Source organism: Procambarus clarkii, chromosome 2, assembly GCF_040958095.1.
Source record: "Procambarus clarkii isolate CNS0578487 chromosome 2, FALCON_Pclarkii_2.0, whole genome shotgun sequence".
NCBI classification, from domain to species: Eukaryota; Metazoa; Arthropoda; class Malacostraca; order Decapoda; family Cambaridae; genus Procambarus; species Procambarus clarkii.
Window position 1 is genome coordinate 50768542 of NC_091151.1, and position 21316 is coordinate 50789857.

General features: G+C 42.1%; 1 protein-coding gene and 2 long non-coding RNA genes across 13 annotated transcripts in view; 1 reads left to right on the forward strand and 2 right to left on the reverse strand.

Moving 5' to 3' along the window:
• The window catches only part of LOC123762342 (ribitol-5-phosphate xylosyltransferase 1), a 37681-nt gene that overhangs the window by 10818 nt on the left and 5547 nt on the right, over positions 1 to 21316 (forward strand). For 7 of the 10 annotated variants that reach the window (XM_045748824.2, XM_045748825.2, XM_045748827.2 and 4 more), the window contains 3 exons: positions 1075 to 1179; positions 1788 to 1952; positions 3042 to 9831. In XM_045748824.2, coding sequence (XP_045604780.2) covers positions 1075 to 1179; positions 1788 to 1952; positions 3042 to 3165 — 394 coding nt within the window. In that variant the 3' untranslated portion in view covers positions 3166 to 9831. Of the gene's footprint in view, positions 1 to 1074; positions 1180 to 1787; positions 1953 to 3041; positions 9832 to 21316 lie in introns of those variants that run through there. The other 3 variants (XR_011228948.1, XM_069326042.1, XM_069326048.1) reach the window with 1 other exon arrangement.
• LOC123762343 (uncharacterized) lies at positions 206 to 11849 on the reverse strand. Of its 2 annotated transcripts, none has more exons than XR_011228952.1 (3): positions 11396 to 11849; positions 1060 to 1935; positions 206 to 369 (listed from the first exon to the last, which is right to left on the reverse strand). It is a non-coding gene; the product is annotated as an uncharacterized lncRNA (long non-coding RNA). The 2 variants fall into 2 exon arrangements; XR_011228951.1 differs by having other exon boundaries at positions 11381 to 11849.
• Positions 16511 to 21194, reverse strand: LOC138365594 (uncharacterized). Its single transcript, XR_011228950.1, has 3 exons — positions 20403 to 21194; positions 17712 to 17914; positions 16511 to 17229 (listed from the first exon to the last, which is right to left on the reverse strand). It is a non-coding gene; the product is annotated as an uncharacterized lncRNA (long non-coding RNA).

Sequence of the window (21316 nt, forward strand, 5' to 3'; positions counted from 1 at the left end):
TAAACTGTTGGATGATAGAGGCACAGCAGTGCATTTGGCAAGATAAGATACAAAGGAGGCATACTAGCAGGGGGAGGGGGGTATTGTAATTACTGTATATTAATCTTGCTGGCAACAATTACTGTATTTGCTTTGTTTTCCTCAGGACTGCTATTGTAGTAATTTCCTTGAAGCATTTGCTTTTTTGATGTGGCTATACTGTATATATTTTTCTTCTTGGTTTTGGGTTGATCTCTGATCCCCCCTGTCTCTGTTGGCTTTGTAGAGAGGGGCAAATTGTAGTTGTGGCTGCCGTTAGACATGGGTGGGTGTGAGAACCCTACTAGGATTCCTTAAGGCTTGACAGCCTCGGTGCTATAATTCGGTCACCTGTTGAGTCACAGTAGAAAAGGACCTCAGTTATTTCAGTATTGATACAAGATATGCTGATTTGTGTTTGGATTTAATGAAACCTATTTGCTTTGATGCTAAAAATAAATGACTTTTTAAATACATGTATAGAATAGCAAAGTGTTAAGAGTTGCAGAAAATTGTATTTGATTACCTTTGCAGTGTAATCGCTAGGTGAGCTGAATATGCTAACATCCTACATTTGTTGTGTCTATTGTGTTCTAATAATATAGGCTTTTGTTATGGATTGAGTTTGCTTTTAAAATATGAGATATTTTCAGTAATCCATTATATCCCCAATATTCATTATACTCCATATACCTATTACTGCTCCCTGTAACCATTACACCCTCTTTATCAGTTTACTTTCCTGTTCCAACCTGAGATATGTATCTAGCTGTATTTCTATTATTTGCTCACATCCCCTCTCCATAGCATCAGTTTCATGAGGTTTGGCTTATAAAGTGTGCATCCTGCGACCTTGCAGTATTATATGTAGCTGGGTAGTAATTTAATCCCATTGTGACAGTTGTGGTCAATTTTGAATAGATTATAAAAGTAAATAGTTTATAGCATGATTAGTATCAGGTTTTATGGGGGACTTTTGCTTGATTTTGGGTGCAATAGTTTTATGTAAATGATTAAAAGAATAATTATATATTAAACTACCTCCTTCATATTCAGATGGGTGCCCAATGAGACGATCGATTCTATGGATGATTACGTCAAGTCGCTTCTACAGTCAGATCTTACCCTGTGTCCTTCTGGAATGAACGCAGAAACATACAGGTATAAATATATGTTAAGGTTTTCTAATATATTTAATATTTCTTAATTTGTCTCATTGAGTTCTGAATTGGTTTTCTACATTTACAGTAACACTGATCTTACAACATAGTTCCCAGTCACAATGTATTTGGGACTACTTATTTGCCTTCATAGGTTTTTTATTTACTGTATATCCTTTTAGAGGGTACGTTATCACATTGTGAGTATGCACTACCTACGTGCAGAACTAGCCACTTCACTGTCAGCAGTTTCGAATAATCACTTCACAAGACTTGGTTTTTAATGTTCTATTAAACATGGTGAATATACACTATGTTTATTAATATATATGTCTATTAACACCCTACTATTAAGATATAACTTAATTTTACTGAAAAGATAATTTACACACGTTTTTTTTGTAAAACACTCCTACCTGTGAGGTTTGCTAGCATGGAGCTCTAAAAATCAGACATGCAGTACTTCTCAAGAAATTTAATTATACTATAACACAAATCAAACATGTCAGCTGGCAATGCCTGATTTTGCATAAATATTTACCAAAAGTTGTCCAAAACTTAACTGGTGTTTCCTTTCTGTATAAGTACTGTGCAATTTTTTGTTTTCAGAGTATATGAAGCACTGTCAGCAGGCAGCACTCCAATTATTGAAGATGTTTCAACTGAGGGACACTGTGACAGCAACCCTTGGAGGCTTCTTAAACGACATGGGCCTCCTGTTATCTGGATCAAGAGCTGGGACCAGCTACCCAAAATTCTGTCAAAAGAGCGCAGGTATAGTTTTCTGTAAATTATACAGTATTTCATAAGTAATTACTGTTCATCCACATTTGGTGTGCATTTTACCAAAACAAAATTCAATTCCTCACATAATCAAGATCCTGCTTTCCTATGTTTATGATCTAGTGCAGTCGGGGCAGACCAACATTCAATACCTGAGCAACAGTAATACACAGTCAATCTCATATTGCTGCCAGAAAGTCAATTTACATTAAAACTTAGATAACCCAACCCACTTTTTTTCTCTCTCCTTCTAATTTTATTTCTTCTTCTACACACATTAGTGTAACCCTTGACAGGATATTGTAAGTTTAATTAAGACTACAGTAATATTGGGTATCATGGACCACTACAAACATTTGACTGATTTGTTATTTACCAAGATGATGCACAGGGTTTTGTACAAATGTTATTAGGCGAGAGAGTTGGTAGGCACGTGTGGGTGGTGCGTAGTGGGCGAGACCAGGTTGGAGGAGTTAGTGTGTGTGTGTGAGAGTTGGTGGGTGTGATAAGAGTTATCACACCTAGTCATGGTTAACTTTCCTGAGACAGAAGGTGCGAGCACACCATAAGTGCAAGTATCATAATAACAATGTGCATAATTTTAATGATTGGTCACCAAATGAACAATCTATCATACAAATACTGTTGCATTTCGATCGTATGCATTAGATAAGGCCAAAAATTGTCATACTAGAAAATGGAAGACGCTCGCGAAAGTGACGTACTGTCTCGTTCTCTGTTTTGGGTCCTCTGGTAGGTTAGGAGAGGAGAATTTAATTTGAGCATTTTCTTACAGTTGGGGAAACCTTAGGAGGACGGGCTGAATTGAAAACATGCATTATAAAAATCATGTGCTGTATAAATGCTCTTTACTCAAGAGTTTTGTGTACTGTGCAAGTAATAAAAATCTTGAGTCTGTCTAGTGTGACAGTCTCATGAAGTGAATTGTATTGTAAAAGAGAGTGGCTACAATAGGCTGAGTAAATTGATAGAATAAGGTACATAATTCTTAGTTTAAGTAACATTTAACATAGTGCAGTTCATATTGCATTATAGATTTACTGCTGCTTTTTCTTTCAGATATAGTAAACAGTATAAAGCACTGCGTCGCTTGCGTGTGTCTCAGTGGTATGAATGGTTCAAGCTTAAGATGAGGGACAGGTTCATCTCTATTGTCACATCTTCATTACTTCAGCCAGACTGAAGAATATGAGAAGTGATGCTAGAGTTCAGCTCAGGATTTTGTAAAGTCATGAATTTCCAGTTACACTAGTCATGTTTTTCTGTAACAATAGACTACATAAGTTAGCTAATGGATGATATTTTCTGAAATGCAGTTGATGTTCAAGTCAAATGTCAAAGAATTAATGTGAATTTAAATGATAATGAAACTGATTGAAAAGGCACCTGAAAAGCATAACTGTTGTCAAGTCATCTCTTGCAAGGATTGATATAATATACCAAGTGTTTTATATGCAGTGTTGTTCTTTCTAAATGTTTATAATTTAAAATAAAGTACAGAACACATGCTGTGATAACATTACATGTATACATATACATATATATCAAATAACTCTAACAATAAATATAAAATGATATTACTGTATGTACATATATATGGTATTGTATCTTGTCATGATATATATTTCTCACAGTGAGAAGAGTTGACTTATAAATAAACATTTACTGTTTAAAATATATATTATAGGGTCTAATAGTACTATTGGCTTCGTTCTTGACTCTCGATCAGGGATCCTAAGTTCAATTTCAGGGCGGGACAGAAATAGTTGGGCACATTTCCTTTCACCTAATATATTCCTGTAGCAGTAAATAGGTACCTGGGGGGATAAGCCAACTGTTGTGGGGTTGCATCCTGGGAAGGGTCGGTCGTTGAACCTTGGGGAAACTTCGATACAAGCCTAAAGTGTATACTGTAAAGTGATACCTCGGGTACTCGAACTTGATTTGTTCGAGAAGGCTGTTCGAATGCTGATCTGTTAAAGTACCGAATAATTTTTTCCCATAAGGAATAATTAAATTGGATTAATGCATTCCAGACCTAAAAAAAAATACACTTATAAAAGCATTTGTACTTGAATTTAACTTGAAGTTTACAGTTCCCAAAACACAATAAATAGATGAAATACATGCAAGTTTATTCTCACTTTACCTGTACAGTGGTACCTCGGAATGCGATTGTCCCTGTATGCGAGATTTTCGGAAGGCGAGGTGTATTTACTCCAAAAATTTGTCTCAGAAGGCGAGGGTTACTTCGGGAGGCGAGTTTGGACGCGAGTTTGTTGATACGCGTACAGCCGACCTAGCGCGTTCGTCGCCCCTCCGCCCCGCCGCCCCTCAGTTTATTATTGTCTGGCGCTCAGTGACTACCCCCACATCAATTCTTCTCGCGGATTTTCAGTGTTTTGTTGGATTTTTGGTGATTTGTCTATACAATTTGTTATTATATATCTCACCATGGGTCCCAAGAAAGCCAGTGGTAAGGATAAAGGCCAGAAAGCTCCTGTGAGGATGACAATAGAGGAGAAACAAGAGATCATTCGGAAGCATGAGAACGGTACACGTGTTGTTGAACTTTGTAGGCAGTACAACAAAGCCACATCAACAATATGCACTATACTTAAGAAGAAAAATAAGATTATGGGTGCTAAAGTGGCAAAAGGAGTAAGAACATTAACGGCACAAATACTTGAAGAAGTGGAAAAGTTGTTATTAATTTGGATACACGACAAGGAGTTGAGGGGTGATAGTGTTTCGGAGGCCATTATTTGTGAGAAAGCCAGGGTGTTGCACGAAGACCTTCTAAAGAATACCCCTGCAACGAGTGATGCAGATAAGAAAGAGTTTAAGGCAAGCAGGGGCTGGTTTGAAAAATTTAGAAAGAGAAGTGGTATCCATAGTGTTACAAGGCATGGGGTTATGTGATGTGATTATGGAAGGGGACTCCCCTTCCAAACAGTAACTCCTCTCCTCCTCCCCCCTCCTCACCAGCTTCCATACGCCTACAGCACTCGACAGTAAGGTAAGTAATAACTGGAACACAGTTTTGTAGGTTTATTTAGATGAATTAGGTATAAAAATTTAGTTTGATGTGGGGTTTTTGGGGTAGTCAGGAACGGATTAATTCATTTCCCTTTATTTCTTATGGGGAAATTAACTTCGGAATGCGAGTTTTCGGAAGGCGAGGCGTCTCCAGGAACGGATTAAACTCTTATTCTGAGGTATGCCTGTACTTAAGAGAGTAGATGGTTCAGTATGAGAGTTCAATAACATCTCTCCTTCCCTTCCTCACTTTATGTGGAAAGTGGTGAGGAGAAATATTATTGTTTGGCAGGGAAGTCCCCTGTTTGATGATATTCCTTTTGTTTTGTTTTACCTTCATTTAAAATTTTTTTTAAAGTAAGACAGCACTGGCATTTAACCAGTTTATAATACAGTTTGCCACAGCTAGAACATCCTCCCTTCCCTCCTCCTCCTCTGAAGACCATGTCTCAGCTGCAGTATGTTATGAGATGTTTCTATAGTCGAGTGCCCACCAAACTGTCAACTACCGAGTTGTTTGTCTCAAATAAAGTGCTCAATTGCCGAACTTTTATAGTTCGGGGCCGTTCGAGTCCTGAAGTATCACTGTATGTTCACAGGCTTGCTGTCCCAGACAAAAATAATTATTATTTTTATTAAAGAATAAGGGCTTTTGAAACCTAGTTTGTTTTGTAAAATGGGTACAGTACATATAATAGCAAGATGTGATATAAAGTGTTGAGGATGATAATCATGTAGTGTATTACCAAATTATTGTGATAAATCTGTGTAACAATGGTGTGTTATAGTTATGCATATAATGCACTGTGTTTATAGACTTAAGGAGATGCTGCTGTGCTAACTTTGTCTAAAATGCCTTACCTCAGAAAATATGTAATATAGATATTGTGTATGCAAAGACAATTACTGTTAGCTTGAAGAGCATGATTTAAGGGTGACGGTGCTTATGACAGAGTAGTATAACTAGTTAACCATAGTATACAACAATAGGTGAAAGCTTACTTTGCGATGATTTTGGGGCTTAGCGTCCCCGCGGCCTGGTCCTCAACCAGGCCTCTAGTACGTCAAGCTGAGTACAGTATTTCAATGGATTTGTGTATGTTAACCTTTTTTTTTTCTGAGCTGTTACCCTCAGTAGTTTCCTGGTGTTTAAGGCCCCGAGATATCCACATGCTACCAGACCCCTGGACATGTACGTCCTACACAAGACCAGGATCACAATGTGGTTTGAGGATCAAATATCGATTCAAAGAAAATTGCCAATAAAATCGTAGGCAAATCAAAATGACCAACTGCTCTTAAGAAAATAAATTTAAGAGGGCCAGAAAATGATAGGGTGCAGCAGGTAAACAAACCCAGCTGTAATTCACCTGACTACATATCACCAAATGGTATCCCAGGCCTCCCGTGGTCCTGGTTCATGACCATCCTGGGAGACGGTGGCTGAGCGGACAGAACACTGGACGCGTGATCCTGTGTTCGATCCCGGGCGCCGGCGAGAAATAATGGGCAGAGTTTCTTTGACCCTGATGCCCCTGTTACCTAGCAGTAAATAGGTACCTGGGTGTTAGTCAGCTGTCACGGGCTGCTTCCTGGGGTGGAGGCCTGGTAGAGGACCGGGCCGCGGGGACAATAAGGCCCAAAATCATCTAAAGATGAAGAATCTTGGCTCAGATACTTGGTGGGAGTCACAGCATACCATTTCCTGCAGGACTGGTCAGTCCATCTTAAAGAAAAGTGGTGTTGGTGTTCCTTAGCATATTGTAATATGGAGGGCCATGCTTTTTATATTGTTTGTTATTTATACTTCATGCCACCCACCTTGTGGATACCTAGCTGACTATAACTTGGTTTCACATTCTCTTTCTTGGCACTGGTTTGCATTTACCTTTTTCCTAGAGATACCTTTTTTTCTTCGGTTGTTCCCATTTTGTTTTAATAAATGCCTTGGGTGCAATGCTGTCCGGGTGAAAACGATGGTGGTTGAAAACCACTGTGGTTGGCACTTTGCTTCCTTCCATGTCCATCTTCCTTTTAAATGCGTGTTTTTTTGAAAGTGGAGTATCAAAGGCTTTTCCTTTCTTAGTTTTCATTCGTCTGTGAATTTCTGGCAGTTTTGTGTCGATGTTTTATCCCCACGCCTCTTTGAGCACAAGCAATTGTGATCATGGTCTCCAGTTAGCCCATGGAAATTCGGGGATGTGGTGCTAGTCGTTGGCACTGTGGAACTGCTGAGGGACCACTTAAAAATAGGCATTTCATCATATTCAGATTTTATATATTTTTTAAAATGTGTATCACTTAAGTAGGATCAGTATTATTAAAGTACAGTGTAGATACATGTACATATTATCCTTGCACTCAGTGCCTACTCTAATATTAGTTTTGATAGCACTTGGTACATGCTTGTTATTAATGGTCATATATACATGATTTTTTCTTAAATGTTATTATATAAAATAATGGCATCTATATAATAAATATTAGTATAAAAGGCAATGCGATAAATTGTTATGATGTTGGTGATAATTGCTTGTATGGTATTGTGATAATACCTTTCCTCCACCTTGAGAAATCAGAAATTCCTATATGCAATTGACCAGTGTTTCAACTACACTGGTCACTGGCAGCTATTATGTTGATCTTGGTGTTTGTAATCTTGAGACTTGTAATTGCTGCTGGTTGTATTTTCAATTTTTCTTGGCCTTGAGTAGATTGCATACCTCTGAGATCCACCCTGGTGTACTGGGAGGCAGGACCAGACTTTTGCTCTCTCTACAAGGCAAGGGTAGCCTGTGAATCATAAGTCAACCCAAAATCAAGAAAACACTTGACAAAGGGTTTGTGCAACAAAACCAGTGATGGCGTGAAGGAAAATAATAGCCCTAATGTAACAAAAACAGTCAATTCTGTGGGAAAACTAGTTGCAGGTGCCATGTTTATGGCAGGGTACAGTGTGTTCAACGGTTTCGGTTATGAGGGTGGTGGTCTGTTCATTTCTGTTGGAGAACGGGCCTCTGTACTGTGTCAAGTCTCAATTTTCTGGCCCCTGTGGTCTGGTGGAATTTCCCTAGCTATGGGTCCTGGGTTTTCAGTCCCTACATGTGGTATTGTTGTGTGTTGGCCTCTTTGGGATGGTGGCATTTTTTAAAAATTATCCTCCTCTTCATAATGGTAATGAGCTTCACCTGTGTTGGGGCTGGCAATATGGACCTGGTCTTGGTGTGGATGTCCTCACTCGTTGATGTGCATTCATTTGTGGCTTCTTTGATTTTCCACTATTGTAGTCTTCTCTGTGCTGTTGACAGTGTATCTGCACATTTATTTCAAATCTGGGGTTTCACTTGATCTTGCTATACATGTGTTGCAGTTTAGTGTTTGGCACAGATAGCTTCTAGTGTACCAATGGGACACCTCATCAATCAAGGCGTCATTGTGAGCAAGCTCGGGAAGCTACTAAACGGTCCCTCCTAGAAGTCAAGTAGTGAATTTATGAAACTCACATTTTTTGGCGGTCCCCAGTAGCTCACCGTCTTCTTCCACCCTGTCATCTTCTTCCTCGTAGGGATTTGAGAGTTCAACACGAGTGGCTTATGAGTAAGGTGGCAGGGTGAGTGAGAATCTAGGTGACTGGGGCTGCCATCTTGGATATCGGGCACATCACTCGTCTTCCAGTGTCGGCTCGGTTGCGACCGAGCTCTGCTCCGTCCGGTGGCGATGGTCTCGTATTTACGTAGTGGTATTTGAAACATTTGTGCATCATCCAGAATGTTGCTTGCATAGTTTATGCTCGGGGTCGAGTTTTACTGAAAGTAGCATTGAGGAAAGTTTTGCGGCATATTGAATGTGCTTGCATAAGGTCTCATTTCCATTCAGTTTTAATGGATTAGTTTGTAAATGATTTGTCCTTCTGTTATTTGTACGAGGCGTTTGGCCGATGGACCCGTTGCCCTCCAAGTTAGAATTAAAAGCTTTTGGTGTATTTTGCACTATTTCCAGATTATAAAGGGTTTGAGGCGAATGCTTTGCTTGGACTGGAGTCTAAGTTTGTTCATTGTTTTCATCTAGTCCAGCTCCTCGTTTTTATCTTGGCCAAGCTGGAAACATGCTGACAGGGGTGTTCTTTTGACTCCTCGGTGGTTGATCCAGCAATGGTTTCTAGACCTTTGTGTTGTCTTTGTCTATCGCAGCAAATGTGTGGGGTGATAGTGTATATCTCATTGGTTTGAGAAATGTTGCAAGTGGAGTTTCTAGACTTAATGGTCTCATCACATGTATGATAAACAGGTGATAGATGTCCTTTTGTTGCATTTGTAGCTATTATCTTGGCAGTAGTATCAGGTGACTCGATAGTCCTTCTGCCTCTGTCATTGTACCTCTGTGTTGCAGCGGTCCTGTTCTTTGTGTCTTGGCTTTTTGGATTGCTTTGGAGGAGTCCCTATTGGTGATGCATGGGGCCGACGTGTGATCCTTCCCTTTCGTGAAGTTGTCTCAATGTTCTTTCATCTGCATGGGTTGGCAATGTGGCAAGCTGTATGCTTTGGAGGGTGAGGTTTCTGCATGTTTTGGTTGGGTTACTGATTCCTTCTGTTTGAACGGTGTTTTTCTGGTATAAATGAGGTGTGTGGAGTTGAGAGATCGTGATTGCCTGCAATGTGGAAGTGATGGTATACTATTGTAATTGTCAAGAGCTCTTTTGTCTATAAATTTAGAAGTAATGTCAAAGTTTTGAATAAACAAATTGTGAAGTGTTACTATATAGAAATGTATAATTTATGTTGTTGCTTTGATAAATAAAATTTTATTGTTATATTTGTATGCTTAACCTTTGCTCTAACAATATGAAGTCACTGGCCATATATTGTTTGTTAGAGGTAAAACAGCTGGCAATTACAATGAACTAATCATATTGAAATTATTATATTAAATTGCACAATAAATAAAAGTTCTCTTAGAGCAAGTGTGTGCATTCACTAGAGGCAACAATCAGAAATAAAATAATTTCAAAGTTGGAAAAAAGGGCATTTAATTATTTATGTATAAGTGTGGTTTGTCTTGAGTATGAGTAAAAATATTTATTTTTGGCTTAAAATAGTAAATTTCAGTTGCAACAGAATTCAATGCATAGCAAGTGCTGTATGTCCAGTGTTTCATTTGAGCAAAATGTTATTTTACAGAATTATTTCATACCAAGCAGAAAAAAAAAAAAAACTCCAAGGACAACACGAGAAGAAAGGACCAGAGGAGATTTGATGACAGTGTACAAGGTACTGTTGAGAACAGGTACAATGTTCCTACTGGATAGAAATGGAATGAAGGAACACACAAATTTGATCATTATCAAATTAGAAGAACAAAAAAATAAAGTACTGTAATAGCAACAGTCGATTGGTGGGCCGAAAGAGCAGAGCTCAATCCCTGCAAGCACAACTAGGTGAATACACACCTTGTCACGCACAAGACAAAGCTGGAAAATTTCATAGGTATGCTGCTAGGCTAGTGCCAGAATTAAGAGGCACGAGTTACGAGGAAAGGCTGCTCGAGATGCACTTGACGACAAGAGTAAGGAGAGATGTGATCGCTACCTACAAAAATCTCAGGAATTGAGAGGGTAGATAAACTTTGTAACAAGGGTGGTACACAAACAAGGGAACACAGGTGGAGACTGAATACCCAAATGAGCCACAGACGGTGAATTGTTTCCATTAGACAATGAAAAAGTAGTTCTTCCCGAGTAGTTAAGAGGTGGAATGCATTAGGCACTGATGTGGTGGAGGCAGACTCCATATATTGTTTCAAATGTAGATATGATAAGAACCCAGTGGTCTCTGGAAGCTGTACACCTGTTGATTGACAGTCGAGAGGCGGGACTAAAGAGTTGGAGCATTAGAGCGGCAAGCACAAATAGGCGAGTACACAAGTGAGAACATGCAAAACACAAGTGAGGAACATGCAAAAGTCGACTCAGGGCACTGAAAGCTATGACCTGGAATGGACATGGAGCCTCTATTGCCGTGCTCAAAATGATGTACACAGGCTATGTGCGCTCCGTCATAGACTATGCCGCACCAGTACTGTGTACCTACTCCCAAAGCGATATGAAAAGGCTTGAAAACATTCAAAATGAAGCCATGACAATCATTCTTGGAGTCCCAAGAACTGCCAAAACGTCTAATCTACAAGAGGAGTTGTCCCTTCCCAGTATTAAAAGCAGAATTCAGGAGCTGAATGCTAAGCTTGCAATTAGGATAGCCAGAGATCCCCATTACAATGATATTGCCAAGAAAAAACTGAGCTCTGTGCTACTTTCAGGGGGAAACAGGAGAAGCAAAAAATGGCATCACAGAGCAGTCTGCTACCTTGAAGAGCTTCACCTGCTTGATCACCCAGCCATTTTGAATTTCAAACGTCCAGGGACGCTGCAGCCTACTCGCCCAGATTTTCGTTGGTGCTCCCTAGCTACTGTTATCGCCGCCGAGTGTCAACTCCAGCGCCTTTTGAAGTGTACTGCTCACTGGATGGAGTATTTTCTACATTACAACATTCATCTGTACTCTTCGTTTCTGTAATCGTCGCCCTCGTCCTCCCATGACGTCACGGCAGCCCATGACGTCGCAGCAGTCCATGACGTCAGCCCAGGTTCAGGAAACCGACGCCAGGATCGCCTCCGGATGTAAACAACGCCGCCACTCACCTCCCCCCCTCTCCACACGACTCCTCATGGATTGTTTTTCAATCCATTTTGTTTTTAAGCGAATTTCGCCGCTAGCGGCCAAAAATCGTGCGATTTTCGCCGCTAGCGGCCAGAAACTATGCGATTTTTGCAGCTGGCGGGCAAAAATAGCGCGATTTTCGCCGCTAGCGGCCCAAAACCGTGCAATTTTCGCCGCTAGCGGCCAAAAATCGGGCGATTTTTGCCGCTAACCGCACTATTTTCGACGCTAGCGGCCAGAAACCATGCGATTTTTGCAGCTGGCGGGCAAAAATCGCGCGAATTTCGCCGCTACCTGCCAAAAATCGCGATTTTCGCCGCTACCGGCCAAAAATAGCGCGATTTTCGCCGCTAGCGGCCAAAAACCGTGCGATTTTTGCCGCTAACGGCCGAAAACCGCGCTATTTTCGACGCTAGCGCCCAGAAACCATGCGATTTTTGCAGCTGGCGGCCAAAAACCGCGCGAATTTCGCCGCTACCTGGCAAAAATCGACCTATTTTCGCCACTAGCGGTCAAAAAAGGGGCTATTTTCGCCGCTAGCGGCTAAAAATGGGGCGATTTTCGCCGCTAGCGGCCAAAAATCGTGCAAATTTCGCCGCTAGCGGCCAAAAATCGTGCGAATTTCGCCGCTAGCTGCCAAAAATCGCGCGATTTTCACCATTAGCGGCCAGAAACTATGCGATTTTTGCAGCTGGCGGGCAAAAATAGCGCGAATTTCGCCGCTACCTGCCAAAAATCGCGATTTTCGCCGATACCGGCCAAAAACCGCGCGATTTTCGCCGCTAGCGGCCAAAAACCATGCGATTTTCGCAGCTGGCGGGCAAAAATCGCGATTTTCGCCGCTAGCGGCCAAAAATCGGGCGATTTTTGCTGCTAACGGCCGAAAACCGCGCTATTTTCGCCGCTAGCTGCCAAAAACCATGCGAATTTCGCCGCTACCTGCCAAAAATCCGGATTTTCGCCGCTACCGGCCAAAAATAGCGCGATTTTCGCCGCTAGCGGCCAAAAACCGTGCGATTTTCGCCGCTAGCGGCCAAAAATCGTGCGTATTTCGCCGCTAGCGGCCAAAAATCGTGGGAATTTCGCCGCTACCGGCCAAAATCGCGCGATTTTGGCCGCTAACGGCCAAAAACCGCGCAATTTTCGCCGCTAGCGGCAAAAACAGCCCGATTTTTGGCCGCTAGCGGCCAAAATCGCGCGATTTTCGCCGCTACCGTCCAAAAACCGTGCGATTTTCGCAGCTGGCGGGTCAAAAATAGCGCGATTTTCGCCGCTAGCGGCCGAAAACCGTGCGATTTTCGCCGCTACCGGTCAAAATCGCGCGATTTTCGCCGCTAGCGGCCAAAAATCGTGGGAATTTCGCCGCTACCGGCCAAAATCGCGCGATTTTGGCCGCTAACGGCCAAAAATCGCGCAATTTTCGCCGCTATCGGCAAAAATAGCCCGATTTTTGGCCGTCAGCGGCCCAAATCGCGCGATTTTCGCCGCTACCGGCCAAAAACCGTGCGATTTTCGCAGCTGGCGGGCGAAAATTGCGCGATTTTTGCCCACCAGCTGCGAAAATCGCGCCGAATTTCGCCGCTACCGGCCAAAATCGCGCGATTTTCGCCGCTACCAGCCAAAAACTGCGCAATTTTCGCCGCTAGCGGCCAAAAATCGTGCGAAATTCGCCGCTAGCGGCCAAAAATCGTGCGAAATTCGCCGCTACCGGCCAAAATCGCGCGATTTTGGTCGCTACCGGCCAAAAACCGCGCAATTTTCGCCGCTATCGGCAGAAATAGCCCGATTTTTGGCCGTCAGCGGCCCAAATCGCGCGATTTTCGCCGCTACCGGCCAAAAACCGTGCGATTTTCGTAGCTGTCGGGCAAAAATCGACGATTTTCGCCCCTAGCGGCCAAAAATCGTGCGAAATTCGCCGCTACCGGCCAAAATCGCGCGATTTTGGCCGCTACCGGCCAAAAACCGCGCAATTTTCGCCGCTAGCGGCAAAAATAGCCCGATTTTTGGCCGTCAGCGGCCAAAATCGCGCGATTTTCGCCGCTAGCGGCAAAAAATCGGGCTATTTTCGCCGCTAGTGGCCAAAAATTCGGCGATTTTCGCCCCTAGCGGCCAAAAATCGTGCGTATTTCGCCGCTAGCGGCCAAAAATCGTGGGAATTTCGCCGCTACCGGCCAAAATCGCGCGATTTTGGCCGCTAACGGCCAAAAATCGCGCAATTTTCGCCGCTATCGGCAAAAATAGCCCGATTTTTGGCCGTCAGCGGCCCAAATCGCGCGATTTTCGCCGCTACCGGCCAAAAACTGCGCAATTTTCGCCGCTAGCGGCCAAAAATCGTGCGAAATTCGCCGCTACGGCCAAAATCGCGCGATTTTGGCCGCTACCGGCCAAAAGTAGCCCAATTTTGGGCTGAAAAGTAGCCCAATTTTGGGCTAAAAAGTAGCGAAAAAAGTAGCGAAATTTTGGGCAAAAAAGTAGCGAAAGTAGCGAAATTTTGGGCTAAAAAGTAGCAAAAGTAGCTAAATTTTGGGCTAAAAAGTAGCGAAATTTTGGGCTAAAAAGTAGCGAAATTTTGGGCTAAAAAGTAGCGAAATTTTGGGCTAAAAAGTAGCGAAAGTAGTAGAGATGATTCCTCTTACACTTTGTAGGGAAGGAAGTTCCATCATTGCCTTGTTGGTGTCTCATTCGCCATCATGGGTAATGCAGTGACGAAACTAATGGTAGTGGAAAGACAGGACTGCTAAAAAAAAATTTGGTCAAGTGATGGTTTGGGAGAAGAGATTAGCAATATATTGAATTTGAAATAAGCCATCACAAAGGAAAAGTTTAAAATTTACATAGCATTGAAGATATGTATAAAGACATATGAAAAATCTACCAACAGTTTAACCAGAACAAATAAAAAAAAGGCTTGAACGAAATAAATTGGTGGTGGCGAGTGAAAGAATGCAAGGGACAATTCAGTTTATCACAAGCATATATTTAAACAATACTGTAGTGGTATTTCCCTTACTACTTTGAGGGTTCTATAAGTGGAGTGCCTCAAGGCTCTGTCCTGGGACCTCTTATTCATGATATATAAATTATTTAGATTAAAGTTTGAGCAGCAACATTTGCAAGTTTGGCGATGATACAAAGATGAGGGAAATAAAGACGGAAGAAGATTATGTATCACTTCAAGTTGATTAAATGGGGTTTTGAAATGGTCAAAAGATTGGCAGATGCAGTTTAATGCGAAGTTTTGAGGGTAGGTAATGATACGAGGTGCAAAATATGCTTTAGATTGTGTTGTGCTATAGTGACAAGTAGCATTATACACACTCATCCTAACGTTTGAATCGTGAATGCAAATTTGAAATAATGGTAGTTTTCCCCATACACTTTACTAGTTTTTGTAACTAGAGGGAGACGGAACAAGGGGAAATTTAAGGTATTCTCCACACACTGCTAAACTTGTAAAGACGAACCAGGTGAAACTGGATATGAAAAAGTGGAAAAAACACTAAAATGTTTTGTTGTAGTTTGAGGTACTCTGAACGAAATGTCCATTTATCCACTAATAGCTGGTATTTGGGATCCGTTAAGAAATTTGATTGATTAAGATGAAGGCAGGCAAAAAGTAGCATGGGCATGAATAGGCCGTAAGTGGTGGCCCTTTGAGTCATTAAGAGTCTCAAGAGGTGATAGTGGAGATGTGTGGAGGTATTACTGCACCCTACGTGACGGGAGATGTCTCCCCTGTACGAATGTTGTGATGTCGGTTTTATAAGCAGCAGGTAACTAAAGCCGGCCGCTGATTGGTTGACATTGGTTAACCTTTTGCTAGTGTGAAGTGGCAATTATCAAATGGGCAACAAGCATTCCTTCACTTTGCCAAATGCGAACTAGTGTCAAGGAAGCAATAATGAGCTGCAGCTTGAGTATTTCAAGTTGTTAATTTCAAAATGTAATTGACACACCAAATACAAGAATGTATTGTAAATGTTGCAAGAAAACAAGCGAGCAACATTGGCAATAGAATGGGCAGCGAGTTTATTTAATATAATATTGACATGCCTAGGCATGGTACATAAATAGAAGTAAAGAAAGGGCACCAAAGTACCACCACTACACAAAAGTACAAAACAAGAGCCATAATACCGAACACGAAGGAAAATGACATGAAAATACGGGTATACAATATATAGAAAGAAAACCCCGACATAGTTAATGGTGAAAGATGTAAGGTTTTGAGAGTAGGTAAAGATTATAAAGTTACAAGATATATGGTGATGAGATTGCAAAGTGGGATTGTGAAAGGGATGTGGGAGTAATGATTAGTAAGAATTTAAAAGCAAAGGATCAATGCATGAATGTTGGTAATAAGGCAAATAGGATAGTTGGATTGATTAATGGAAGCGTTAGTAACCAAACACGTGTGTTGTTGTTGAATTATATTTTGGTGTGGTTTAAGATTATGGAGTTGCGTTTTTGTGGCAGTACTATAGAATGGATATTTTCTGAGGTTGGAAGAAAACGTGCTCAGATTGGGGACTTGTTTATTTTATAATGGTAAATAATAAATTGATTTATAATAAATTAATATATAACAAATTAATTTATTATATAAATTAATAAATAATAAATTAATAATTAATAAAATTATTAGTATATAATAAATAATAATAACATAGTATAATGATAAGCAATTATTTTTAATGAATCAAATAGCTAATTAGGATGAATGATAATTATTGACTAGTGCATAACAATAAAGTATTAAGGAATAATTATAATGAATAATCCTTAATGATAAAGGAGAGATCAATTACAATTAATAACTACATCCATAGGTAGTAAATGAAAGTTGCATTAATTAGACTAATTACAATTCATGGGAATATTTCTTAGCTATCTGCAGGCTTATCACTTTGGGGGTTCCGGCGGAGCACCCCCGATCCCGCGATGGCCAGCGGGAGAAGGGGGTCCTTACTCTTACTAGCATGTAGACTGGGCAAAGGATTAGCTGCGGACAGCGGGACACTTGGGGACCGGCGCTGCACCCCCACCGCAGGCCAGCTGGCCGGACCCCCCCCCCCCCCCCGAAGGGCGAGGCCCGCTGGTCGCAAGGAGGCCTCAGAGTGGCAGTGCAACAACGTCCCGGACGTAGTCAGCTGGGTGTTCCAGCTGGTTGCTGGACCCGCCGTTAACTCCGATGGCTAGCCCGTCAAGAGAGCCGAGTGGCCCTGTCAATTCTAAAGGCAAGAGGGCGTGGTCGGCTGAAGGCGAGCCTAGCTCTGCGAGGGCGGCGCGAATTAATCGCCCTGAAGTGTTGCCTGTTCACTGGGCACGGGCCGGGTAGAACTTGCCGGGGGGGGGCGCTCGTTGGGTTAGGGTATGCGTGCGTCCTGCACTGCGCTTGCAGGATCCGAAGAGTGTCGATTCCTGACCATGTAAGCGATACCTGGTCCAGTCGGAGCGTGCGTCGATTTTTTGTCGCGTAGATCACCTCCCCCGGGCTGAAAGATATAAGGCAGTAAGGGTGGGCAGAAGCGGCATGCAGTGTTATCGTGACAGGCAAGGGCACAGACGAGAGGGAAACCCTAGCTGAATCAATACGGAGACGAAAACGGGGGGGGGGGGAGGGAGCCCGGCACAGGAATTAAGAGATTCCTTAATTAACAATCCTGGATGAATAAAGAGTTTTCCGAATAATTATACTGTAGCAATGAAGGGGGCTAACAATTCTAAGAATCTTCCAGCAAACGGAAGGGGGAAGTACAGCCAGTAGGAGAGCAGCAAAGAAGCACAAAGCAACTATAAACAGGGATAATACGAAATTATAAATCTTGAATATAACAATACATATACCAAGAACGGGTATATACAATAAAGCAATATATACATAAACCATAAAATGGAATAAGAACCAATTCTTAAAGCCAAATCTATAACATGCTTGTGTCCTAAGCGGATGTAGAATGTGAGCGGGGAACATTACCCTTGGTCTCCATCCCATCTCTGCCTCCAGACGGGTGATAGGGCTGGATAGAAGCCAAGGAGTCTGCCTTAAGTGGCCGCTGAGTGTAGTCTTGTGTTGTCAATGAGCGTCCGCAAGCCGCAGCTAGTGCGCCGTGAACTTCGGCTACATCTTTTAGAACAGGAGCAAAGTGAAATCGACGGCAGGGAACCGTCATCCAGTAACTGTAATAAGGAATAATATTAAGAATACAATGTCGTAAATAATCGTACAATGTAGGAATACAATGTAATATCGTAAATAACCGATGACGGCAAGTGCCGCAGAATGGAAGAAAAATAAATTGCTGGGCACAACGCTTCAGCTGGAGGTTCCTGACTGAAGCATCGGCTGCCGGGAAGCCTAAGATGGAACTGGGGTGTTAGCAGCTGTAACATCGTCTGCTGAAACTAGCCGAGTCTGTGAGGGCGCCCGCTGCAACAGCTACGGCCGAGCCACCAGCTGGCCCATCCTCTGCAGGAACACCGGCTGGGACGACGTCGTTGTAAAAGCCTAACAATGTAATAAATTATATTACATGAATAATCTTAAATAAAATGGTGTAAATAATAAACCAATTATAACTAATTAATTATAAATTGCAAAACAAAGTATGCTCAAAATGAAGCTGGACTATAACTCGTTAGAGAAACGGGATTAACACTGAGCCGAGGTAAATACAACCAAATACAATAACGAAAAGGAGTGAAAAAAGACGTCAGCTGGAACTTCGCGACCAGCGGCCTAGGAGGCCGCTGTGACATCCGGGCTACACCGGGCAGACAACACGTCTGGGTAAACCAGCGGCCTGGGAGGCCGCCTAGCTATATGACCAAATAAATATAAAACTGAAACATCACCGGCTTAACTCGTCACAGAAAGGACGTCAGCTGGGAAGCAGCAGTACCTTCCGACTAAATTGAGGAATAAACTGAAAGTTTAATCGTGGTAGAAAAGTTGAATAAAACGTGGAGCAAACGCAATGCATAAATTGCAGTAACAAATTGCTGAGGGAAATGACTCTTAAAACAAGTGCAGGAATAATCTAAAGTCAGAGGCTTGCTCCATGCTAAATTGAGGAAGACTTTAATCTTAATACACGTCATGACTGGGAGACTAAGGATATAACAAGTTATTTTAGTAAGCGTTTGGTTAATGATGGAGGAACGTAAATCACCAAAACAGGAGCGGGCTCCCGTTTACTAAATTGACATGGAAATACGAATTCTTTTACGAATAGATTTTTTTTTAAGGCAAGAGGTGTAAGCAATGCTATAAATTTCCTAAATTTGCCGCGTAATGAAACTAATCAAGCTGAAAGTCTAAATAAAGGAATGTAATAAAATTGAACAGAATTAATTAAAAATGACCGCAATAATTAGAATTAAATCCATTACTCGTAAACCTTCTTGTATATATGTACCTTACCTAAATAAACATTTGATTTGAAGTAGCTCAAGCGGCAGACCGCACGGCCAGGCGTTATGCTGGACGCTGAAAACTTGGGATGAGGAAGGGGCCCGCGTAACCGGGCACTCCAGGCAGACCAACATCTGGTACACGCGACCAAGGAAAACACGGGAATATTGTGCTACAGCATTCGAACGAAACGTGGTGGAATTGACGTACCGGGCTACACCGGCCAGACGAAAACGTCTGGGTATGAACGTGCCGGCTATACCAGCCGGACGAAAAGTCTGGGAACAAATGTACCGGGCTACACCGGACTTACGACAACGTCTGGGACAAACGTGCGGGCTAAACCGGCCCGACGAGACGTCTGGAGACGCCTACAACACATCCTGGTTGACTTTACATAATCACATAAAAGCAGAGCAAAGCAGAGGTTAAACAAACAAATGTAAAACCAGCAAAGGAACACGCAGCTTGACACCGCATAAAATTCATTAATACTGTAAATTAAGGAAATTTATGGAAAAACAAATCCATAAAACAAAGCTAGGGGCCAGAGGCCTGTGACACTGCAGCTAGCCTAACCTAGCTAACTTTACCTACTAACATATAGGCAATGACCAAAAGTTAAAACAAACCAGCTAAAGAAACATGCAGCTTAACACTGCATAAATTTCAGTAGTAAATTAAGGAAACTTGTGGGAAAACAAGTCCATGAAAACAAAGCTAGGGGCCAGAGGCGTGTGACACAGCAGCTAGCCTAACCTAGCTGACTTTCCCTAATAACTTAAATGCAATAAGCAAAAGTTAAATAAACCTAAATGTACAACCTGCAAAAGAAACATGGGGCTTGACACTGCATTAAATTCATTAATAAGTTAAGGAAACTTGTGGGAAAACAAGTCCATGAAAACAAAGCTAGGGGCCAGAGGCCTGTGACTCGGCAGCTAGCCTAACCTAGCTGACTTTACCTAATAACTTATAGGCAATAAGCAAAAGTTAAAACAAACCTGAATGTAAAGCCTCACGTCGACTGGGTGAGGGTGGGGTGTTCAGGCCTCCTTCCGAGTGTGCTCCAAATTACAGCCACCTACTGGAGAAAAACCAGTGCCCCATAACACCGAGGGGCACCACCCCCCTCTAGGACCACTGCACCTGCATTTGGTCACCAAAGGCTGAACCAGCAGGCGTGCATCAGAGCGCGCGCGCCAACACAGAGACAAACACTGGTCCGACGCGCCAACAAAACACAAACACTACCTTAAATGTTGAGAAGGGCAGGACGCCCCTGACGGGACGCTCCTCGTCGTTGTCGAGAGGAACTGGTGTAGGGTCCATGTTGGGAGAACAGTTGAGCGGGCTAAACTTCTGTGTTTACGACTCGCTGAGCAGCAGTGAGTCGTTATGTAAGAGCAGCTGCTGTCTTGTGAAAGGGGCCCACGCCGTCTCCGTCCCGGTTTATATAACCTCGGGTCAATGGGCGCTCAGCTTGGGCGCGGATAAAGTCAGCTTCCAGACATACGTTTTCTTCCACTCAGAAAACCCACCGTTTTGGGGAAACAGTGTTCTTTAAATTGACTTGAACGTGTCCAGTGTAGAATGACAAAGTTTAATCCCCCAAATTAGAAATATGTCAGCTGAAGAAAGATTAACAAAGGTTAAATTGGATTGAGTGTAAAGGCGAAGAGTATTGGGTGACATGCTAAAGATTTACAAGTGGATGAATGGACATAACAAAGGAGATATTAAAAGTATCAACACAAGACGAAACAATGGGTACTGAATTGGATAAGTTTAGGGAATAGATAGGTAAATAGTGGTTGGATAACATGGTTGTTGATTTGTGGAAGCAATTAGCGCGTAACATATAGAAGTAGGAATGGTTGATTTGCAGCATAGCTTATAAATATGAATGAGTGAATATAAATAGAGGCTGCCTCGTATGGGTCCATCAATGATAACATGGTGTTCATTTACAGTAAGAATGTTGTCAAATGTAAAAGAATAATGTTATATTTAGATGGCCAATTTTAGCCTAATGTGTATATTTAGGTAGTGGTTGTGTTGACGTGGTCGAAGCATTGGAAGGAAAGTGGTGAGGAAGGAGTTGTTTGGAAATCATGAGGTGTGAGTCGAATGTGAAAGATTGATTTGTATTTAAGGGTGTTGTCCTT